Source organism: Eucyclogobius newberryi, unplaced genomic scaffold, assembly GCF_026437365.1.
Source record: "Eucyclogobius newberryi isolate DKJ021-1_F unplaced genomic scaffold, fEucNew1.0.hap1 SCAF_7, whole genome shotgun sequence".
NCBI lineage: Eukaryota > Metazoa > Chordata > Actinopteri > Gobiiformes > Gobiidae > Eucyclogobius > Eucyclogobius newberryi.
The window spans coordinates 6,628,473-6,638,039 of NW_027316389.1; the positions used below are offsets into that span (position 1 = coordinate 6,628,473).

The window sequence follows — 9,567 nt, forward strand, 5'->3', positions numbered from 1 at the left end:
CAACTTCCCAACGATTTGTAATTAAAATCCATATTTGGTCTTTGTTGTTGTTTGTCACTTCTAATGCAAATAATGAATTTTGTCTTTTTCTGTATAATTGTTCTGACGTAAATAAATAAATGAATAAATAAATAGACCTACTTCATATCTAGAGAAACAGATAAGTCATGATCTTTGGCATTTTTGAAGTAAGTAAATGTCGACAAAACTAGGCACCGACTTTTCTCGTTTCAGAGCAGATCAGAAACGCCCGATCGTCCGAAACGTTTTTCGAAATCGGTGGAAAACGAACAAAGTCGCGCAGCGTGGACACGATCTCTGCTGTGAATTAATTGCTTGCGTTTTCTTTGCGACCTTCAGGTTTTTAAGATTGACTACTTGGTGTATTTATACTTGTTGTACATATATATTTTAGTTTTACACCGATCGAGCAGGTATTTGTGGAGGAAACTTTGAAATATCTGTAGAAAATGACAGGAAGTGACATCACACCAGGGACACTCATTCCAGTCAAAGTTTATGCAGAATTTACACAAAGAAACAACTTTTTTGACTCTCTAAACATGAATTAAAGAAAATAAAGTCGCTCTCATATATATTTATTTGTCAAATTTAAAGAAATTGTGACATTAGATGATTTCCCAGTGTGATGTCATCAATTACAAACAGGAAGTGGAAGTATAAACCTAAAACATGTTCTATTCTGTGATAACATTTTAATCATTTTCGGCAACATTTTAAATACATAAAACGTAAGTGTATTTGAGTTCGATGAGTGGTCCGACCTGTAGGGGGCGCTTTAAACACCGGCTGTATTTACACGCAGGCAACAGAAGATCCTTGTCTGATTTCCGGCGTAATTGGATTATTGCGTTTCCACGTGAACAGCTGATGCGAGCGATTTGTCTGGATAAAATATGTGAAACAAAGTGTAAAAGACATAAATGTTAGAGAAAATGTTACAGATTGAAAAGGTTTTGTTAGAATCTGTTGTGCTTTGTCTTCTGCACAAAAGTCACTGGAAACGTCCACAAACGAGGCGTCGCCGAGCGCTTTGGATGATCACAAACCAGAGCAACTAACGACCAAACAAAGGTGCAAATATAAGGACTGAGGATTTACCTCAGTTATTGATGAAAAGTATCAATGCTTTAGTATTTTTTGGACATAATACCAATGTTTTTGTGATAAAATGGTCTTTTCGTACGTGTTTATCAGAATCAGAAAAGGTTTATTGTCGTTGTCAATGAATTCACAAACATAGAACTTGTCTTGGTGATCGATGCAACATAAAACAATGAACAATGAATAAGTCAAAAGAGAAACAATTTAAATGTGTTATGGGACAAGAATAACAATAAGCTATGGATAAAAAAAAGAATAAAAATGTAAAATAGGCTTAATATTTACACAAATGTACAGTTGAATTTACAGATGTAGAGCAGAAAGTGACAGAGTTTAAGAAGTGTTCATGAGTCCAACATCAGAGGGAAAGAAACTGTTCTTGTGGAGGGAGGTTCTGGTCCTGCCTGAGGGGAGTGGCCTCCTGCCTGAGGGGAGTGGCCTCCTGCCTGAGGGGAGTGGCCCCTGGCCTGAGGGGAGTGGCCTCCTGCCTGAGGGGAGTGGCCTCCTGCCTGAGGGGCGTAGCCTCCTGCCTGAGGGGCGTGGCCTCCTGCCTGAGGGGAGTGGCCTCCTGCCTGAGGGGAGTGGCCTCCTGCCTGAGGGGAGTGGCCTCCTGCCTGAGGGGAGTGGCCTCCTGCCTGAGGGGAGTGGCCTCCTGCCTGAGGGGAGTGGCCTCCTGCCTAAGAGGAGTGGCTCCTGCCTGAGGGGAGTGGCCTCCTGCCTGAGGGGAGTGGCCTCCTGCCTGATTGGTCTGAACACCAGAGTCACTTCTTCACTGTGGTGAGGACCAGAGGAGCAGAGTTTACACCATAAGAATTACTACCAGGATTTAAAAATGGAAACAGTTTCTCTTTGAAGCAGCAGCCGGTGAAGGAGTAGATGAGATCTTCAGAATCAGCATCATAAAAGGAGACCAGACCTTTGTCATAGTCCACAAACACACCAACCTTCTGAGGAGGAGACTTCAGAGACAGAAGGACTGGAGGATCAGTACAAGCCTTATACTTATCTGTGTTCTCCTTATGGATGCACCAGTATCCATATTTACTGTTCAGAGCCTCTTTGGCCACTCCTAAAGTCCAGGAAGTTTTGCTTTTGACTTGAACCTCAAAGTAGAACTTGCCTGAAGAAAAACTCTGCTTTGTTAAAACATTGTAGAATGAAAATCTCTGAGGACTGTCTGTGAACTTCTTCTCATCCGTGTGATGAACCTGCTTCAAATCTCTGGACACAAACAGTTTAACATTTGCAGTGTTTGGATCCAGAGTTAGATCCACAGCAAACTGTTTGATTGTCTTCAGTTTAGCCTCAGACACCTTACGTTCTTGAGTGAAAGTCTCCTTTAGACTCTCCTCCAGCTCAGACAGAACTCGGGCTGCAGTTCCCTCATACGTCTCTGTCTCCAGTGTCTCACTGCTCCAGTCCTTCAGGCTTGTAGGGGGCGTCAGTTTAGTGCAGTGCTGGAGGAAGTGCAGGTGGTCTTCAGAGCGTTGGAGCTGCTCTGCCTCAGTGCTTCTCTGCTCCAGCTCACAGATCTCCTGCTGCAGCTGGAGGACCAGAGCTTCAGCCTGTTTCTGGCTCTGTCTCTGTCTCTCCTGGAGCTCTTGTATGAAGCGCTCTCGGCTCCTCTGAACAGACTCTATCAGAGCGGTGAAGGCCTGCAGCCCTGTGGCCCTCTCTGTGTCGACTGCTCTCTGACTGAGCTGCACTGAGCTCTGGACCTCCTGGATCTTCAGCCTCCTCTGCTCCACCATGTTCCTGCTCTGCTCCTGAGTCTGCTGCAGCGAGGCCTTTCTCTGGGTGAACTCTTCCTTCAGAGACACAAACTTATGAGACTGGTGCTCTAAAGCAGTGCACATGGTACAGACGCAGCTGTGGTCGGTGCTGCAGAAGAGCTCCAGAGGTTTGTGGTGTTGGGGACACATCCTCTCCTCTATGTTCTCCACAGGCTGGGTCAGCTGGTGGCTCCTCAGCCCGGGCACGCTCAGATGAGGCTGAAGGTGCGTCTCACAGTACGAGGACAGACAGACCAGACAGGACTTCAGAGCCTTCAGTTTGGGACTGGTGCAGTAATCACAGGACACTTCTCCAGGTCTGGACTCTTGTTCAGACCTACTTCCTGCTTCCTGTTTGAACTGAGAGACCATCTCTGAGAAGAGCGTGTTCACTTTGAGCTCTGGTTTGATGTGGAACAGCTCTTTACACAGAGGACACCTGCAGGGGGCGCTGGTGTCCCAGTGCTGGGAGAGACAGCGTTTGCAGAAGTTGTGTCCACATGGAGTGGACACTGGTTCAGTGAAGAGATCCAGACAGATGGAGCACAGGAACTGGTCCTCAGACCTCAGAGCCGCCATTCTGACCCTGAGGACAGAGACATATTGGGTGAAAAAGTGTCTTTGTGTCATATGAAGCTGATAAACCTGTAAAATCCTACAGTCACTGTCTCGGAGCAGCTCAGATAATGAACAGAACGTAATGATGAGGGTTTGTAGTAAAAAGAAGGATGAATCCAAGAGCTCGATGATGGAACTCTCCACCTGTTTGTAGTCGGTTTGAGCCGACAGAGAAGTGGGCGGGGCCACGATTCTGACCCTGGAAAAGCCAAAGTGAAACTAAACTCAACATGTTTCATGGACTGAACAGAACTTTTGGTGCTGCCTGTGATTTACTCATTCAGTCAATACAGCGACACAAATGCATAACTCAGTAAAGAGTCGTGAGGGAAAAACCCATAAGATTTATTTGAAACATCTAAACATTTCTAACACAATTCTATCTTGGTGATTGAAAACGTCACTTTAAAACTCCTGCATGTTGTTTCCAGTGTCAGTGTGAAACTGGCAAAGTGACGAGACCAGCAGAGCCTTAAAGTGACAGCACCTGATATAAGAGAAAGAGAAAGGAAAGCTGTACTTTCAAAAGACTGACAAAAGAAGTATCATATTCTATCCTTGCATTGATCAAGTGGAGATACTTTTTACACCTGCATACAATATTTGTGAGAGTAAAGACAGTAGCCTCCTCCATGTTCATGCATGTTTGAGAATGTCCTGACACTGAAGTCTTAACCTAAGACAAGAATCATTTCAGAACGTGTTTGTGGAGGTTTGAACTAAACAGAAAGCAGTTTGATTTACTATTTCATGGTTTTACACTAAAGGGCAGCGTTTCTTTCTCTAACGCTCATACGCACTAATGGATCAGAGAAATGTAGAAGAACGACATCATCTAAATACTTTTGTGACTTTCTTGTGCTCATTCATGTTGTGTCCATGACGACGGCTGTACTCACCACAGTCACTGCACTCGTTAGGGTCCAGTCTTTTCTGAGCCGCTCGTGTGTCGACCTCTTGAGCTGAAACGTCGTCTGTGTTTGAGGAAGTGTGAATGTTAAAGGAATGCAGTGTTTCCGGGTCAGAACTGCTCAGAGCCTCGGCCGACACAGGGTGTGGTGCAGTGGAAAGATCAAAGTTTAAAAAGCCAGAGCAAAGCTAGGTTCAAACCCAAACTAATCAGAATCAGATTCAGAAAAGGTTTATTGTCATTGTCAATGAACAAAATTCACAAACATAAGAACTTTCTTTGGTGATTCAGTGCAACATAAAACAATGAACAATAATAAAACAACATATATAAAATCAAAAAGCTCATGCATTAAAGAAGTCAAAGCTCCAGGTTCAAAAAGAGATTTACAAAGAGAAGCTGAACATGTACAACCTCCTTTTATGTAGAACAAGGGAAAGATATTTCTCTGAAATTATTGGAAGCTGCAGTAACAACTGGTGTGTCCTGTTTGCCACAGTAACAGATGAACAAACCCTCCAGCTCAGCTGCCGTTAGAACTCATTTAAGATATTCCTTTATTGTCCCACATGGGGAAATTTCATTGGTGCAAGTGTAATGAGTTTGCATTATTCTTTAATGACAAAGTTCAGAGCATTAAAAATGCAATAAATCCCACAATGCAAAAAATTACCCTAAAACCACCGAGACACTTAGAGCTAACTCACTTTGCACCTGTAACTGACAAAACTGTCCATGAGATCATCACCAGTCTGAGTTCATCTACATGCTGCCTCCATGTGTGACCCTCCAGATTTCTAAAGTCTGTGCTGAACAGTTTGTTAGCACCACTCACTCCCATAGTAAACATGTCGCTTCAATCTGGAACATTCCCAATGTCTTTGAAAACTGCGGTCATAAAGCCTCTCCTAAAGAAGAGCAGTCTTGATGCCGCAGTACTGAGTCATTACCGGCCCATCTCTAATCTACCATTTTGGGGCAAAGTCCTTGAAAAGCTCACAGATTTCCTCTTAATAAACAACTCATTTGATGTTTTTCAGTCAAGTTTAGACCTCATCACACTGAGACTGCTCTTGTCAAGGTGACAAATGACATCCGCCTGAACACTGACACGGGCAAAGCCTCAGTCTTAATTCTGTTAGATCTGAGTGCTGCTTTTGACACTGTCGATCATGGGATCCTCTTACAGAGACTAGAGGACTGGGTGGGCATCACTGGCACTGCCCTAAACTGGTTAAGGTCCTATCTGGAAGACAGGAAGTACTTTGTTGAAATTGGGAGCTGTGTCTCAGACCACATGACCCTGACCTGTGGAGTGCCCCAAGGGTCAGTCCTGGGTCCCCTTCTGTTCAACCTCTACATGCCGTTAGATCAGCTGATACGCAGTGAAAATGTGTCCTATCACAATGATGCAGACGAGTCAGATCTATGTTTCACTGTCGGCAGGTGACTATGGCCTCCTGCTGGTGCCAGAGTCAGGACTAAACATGGACCGGCCTCCTGCTGGTGCCAGAGTCAGGACTAAACATGGACCGGCCTCCTGCTGGTGCCAGAGTCAGGACTAAACATGGACTGGCCTCCTGCTGGTGCCAGAGTCAGGACTAAACACGGACCGGCCTCCTGCTGGTGCCAGAGTCAGGACTAAACACGGACCGGCCTCCTGCTGGTGCCAGAGTCAGGACTAAACATGGACCGGCCTCCTGCTGGTGCCAGAGTCAGGACTAAACATGGACCGGCCTCCTGCTGGTGCCAGAGTCAGGACTAAACATGGACCGGCCTCCTGCTGGTGCCAGAGTCAGGACTAAACATGGACCGGCCTCCTGCTGGTGCCAGAGTCAGGACTAAACATGGACCGGCCTCCTGCTGGTGCCAGAGTCAGGACTAAACATGGACCGGCCTCCTGCTGGTGCCAGAGTCAGGACTAAACATGGACCGGCCTCCTGCTGGTGCCAGAGTCTGGACTAAACATGGACCGGCCTCCTGCTGGTGCCAGAGTCAGGACTAAACATGGACCGGCCTCCTGCTGGTGCCAGAGTCAGGACTAAACATGGACCGGCCTCCTGCTGGTGCCAGAGTCAGGACTAAACATGGACCGGCCTCCTGCTGGTGCCAGAGTCAGGACTAAACATGGACCGGCCTCCTGCTGGTGCCAGAGTCAGGACTAAACATGGACCGGCCTCCTGCTGGTGCCAGAGTCAGGACTAAACATGGACCGGCCTCCAACTGGTGCCAGAGTCAGGACTAAACATGGACCGGCCTCCTGCTGGTGTCAGAGTCAGGACTAAACATGGCCCGACCTCCTGCTGGTGCCAGAGTCAGGACTAAACATGGACCGGCCTCCTGCTGGTGCCAGAGTCAGGACTAAACATGGACCGGCCTCCTGCTGGTGCCAGAGTCAGGACTAAACATGGACCGGCCTCCTGCTGGTGCCAGAGTCAGGACTAAACATTTGGGAATAAGACACAAAAAATGACAAATGTACAAAGAAAAACAAAGAGTTTATTTCAACCAAACTCTTAATTTGTCCAGTTGACGCTTGAACAAATGCAACAGGCTGAACAAAGACACATATTTTTGAACAAATATCATGTAATTTCCACAGAACAAACACAAATTTTACAGACTTTAGTCATATTTACTAAATGTTTGAACGGTCCACTGTGCAAATGTAATAAAGGAACATATAAAAGATAGAATTAAGTCTCTCTAGAGCACAAATACAAACTAAACCTATTGAGCCACATCACAACTAAACGTACAGTTTAGTCTAATTATACAGCAATAATGACTCTGTCAGAGATTATTTATTAAAGGTCAGATTTAAGTCATGTTTTATTACAACATTTGGCCTCGTTTTAATCTCGATTTGTAATTTGACACAAATTGACTGTAAAAAAAAAACACTGAATGTTTTTATTTAACTTATTTAACTGAACTTTCTGTGTAAAAAAAGGGAAAAAAGAAAGTTTTCACATTTCATTTCAAGTCTAAATCGGACTCATTCAAACTCGAGGCAGTTTTAACCCAAAAAGAAAACTTGTAAAAATGTAAAGATACAGCAGTTTGTCACATGGACCACTAGAAAACTTCAAGTTCATAGGATTTACAATTTATTTAAAAAAAAATATGATTAGATTTATTTTTGGCTTGGTCCAGGCCATAAAAGAGCTAATTATAATAAAATGTATGAATGAGCTTCAGATGCAGGAAAGATGTAGATTTATTTAGAAAGTCCTCAATTTTGAGCTGCATTAAAGTCGTTTAAGTCCTTTTTAAAACTCTTCTCAGTATTTTTTTAATTGTGCTTCAGTTTTATAATGATTTAGACCAGGTTTAGACCTGGTTTAAACCTGGTTTGGACCTGGTTTGGACCTGGTTTGGACCTGGTTTGGACCTGGTTTGGACCTGGTTTGGACCTGGTTTGGACCTGGTTCGGACCTGGTTTAGATCTGGTTTAGACCTGGTTTGGACCTGGTAAGACCTGGTTTGGACCTGGTTTAGACCTGGTTTAGACCTGGTAAGACCTGGTTTGGACCTGGTTTGGACCTGGTTTAGACCTGGTTTAGACCTGGTTTGGACCTGGTTTAGACCTGGTTTGGACCTGGTTTGATCCTGGTTTAGACCTGGTTTAGACCTGGTTTGGACCTGGTTTGGACCTGGTTTAGACCTGGTTTGGACCTGGTTTGGACCTGGTTTAGACCTGGTTTAGACCTGGTTTAGACCTGGTTTGGACCTGGTTTAGACCTGGTTTAGACCTGGTTTGGACCTGGTTTAGACCTGGTTTAGACCTGGTTTAGACCTGGTTTAGACCTGGTTTTGACCTGGTTTAGACCTGGTTTAGACCTGGTTTAGACCTGGTTTGGACCTGGTTTAGACCTGGTTTGGACCTGGTTTGGACCTGGTTTGGACCTTGTTTAGACCTGGTTCAGTCCTGGTTTAGACCTGGTTTAGACCTGGTTTAGACCTGGTTTGGACCTGGTTTAGAACTGGTTTGGACCTGGTTTGGACCTGGTTTAGACCTGGTTTGGACCTGGTTTGGACCTGGTTTGGACCTTGTTTAGACCTGGTTCAGTCCTGGTTTAGACCTGGTTTAGACCTGGTTTGGACCTGGTTTACACCTGGTTTGGACCTGGTTTGGACCTGGTTTGGACCTTGTTTAGACCTGGTTCAGTCCTGGTTTAGACCTGGTTTAGACCTGGTTTGATCCTGGTTTAGACCTGGTTTAGACCAGGTTTAGACCTGGTTTAGACCTGGTTTAGACCTAGTTTGGATCTGGTTTAGACCTGGTTTGGACCTGGTTTGGACCTGGTTTGGACCTGGTTTGGACCTGGTTTGGACCTTGTTTAGACCTGGTTCAGTCCTGGTTTAGACCTGGTTTGGACCTGGTAAGACCTGGTTTGGACCTGGTTTAGACCTGGTTTAGACCTGGTAAGACCTGGTTTGGACCTGGTTTGGACCTGGTTTAGACCTGGTTTAGACCTGGTTTGGACCTGGTTTAGACCTGGTTTGGACCTGGTTTGATCCTGGTTTAGACCTGGTTTAGACCTGGTTTGGACCTGGTTTGGACCTGGTTTAGACCTGGTTTGGACCTGGTTTGGACCTGGTTTAGACCTGGTTTAGACCTGGTTTAGACCTGGTTTGGACCTGGTTTAGACCTGGTTTAGACCTGGTTTGGACCTGGTTTAGACCTGGTTTAGACCTGGTTTAGACCTGGTTTAGACCTGGTTTTGACCTGGTTTAGACCTGGTTTAGACCTGGTTTAGACCTGGTTTAGACCTGGTTTGGACCTGGTTTGGACCTGGTTTGGACCTTGTTTAGACCTGGTTCAGTCCTGGTTTAGACCTGGTTTAGACCTGGTTTAGACCTGGTTTGGACCTGGTTTAGAACTGGTTTGGACCTGGTTTGGACCTGGTTTAGACCTGGTTTGGACCTGGTTTGGACCTGGTTTGGACCTTGTTTAGACCTGGTTCAGTCCTGGTTTAGACCTGGTTTAGACCTGGTTTGGACCTGGTTTACACCTGGTTTGGACCTGGTTTGGACCTGGTTTGGACCTTGTTTAGACCTGGTTCAGTCCTGGTTTAGACCTGGTTTAGACCTGGTTTGATCCTGGTTTAGACCTGGTTTAGATCTGGTTTAGACCTG

General features: G+C 45.3%; 1 protein-coding gene across 1 annotated transcript; it reads right to left on the minus strand.

Annotated features, from left to right (window-relative positions):
• Positions 1-1,877: 1,877 nt before the first annotated feature.
• LOC140348879 (E3 ubiquitin-protein ligase TRIM21-like) lies at positions 1,878-4,498 on the minus strand. Its single transcript, XM_072435006.1, has 2 exons — positions 4,415-4,498; positions 1,878-3,483 (listed from the first exon to the last, which is right to left on the minus strand). Exon 2 carries the CDS (start codon positions 3,474-3,476, stop codon positions 1,887-1,889), a length of 1,590 nt encoding a protein of 529 aa, XP_072291107.1. The 5' UTR covers positions 3,477-3,483; positions 4,415-4,498; the 3' UTR covers positions 1,878-1,886.
• Positions 4,499-9,567: the final 5,069 nt, after the last annotated feature.

Coding starts and splice junctions, on each gene's coding strand:
- LOC140348879 (XM_072435006.1), bottom strand. CDS start 3,476: ATGGCGGCTCTGAGGTCTGAGGACCAGTTCCTGTGCTCCATCTGTCTG.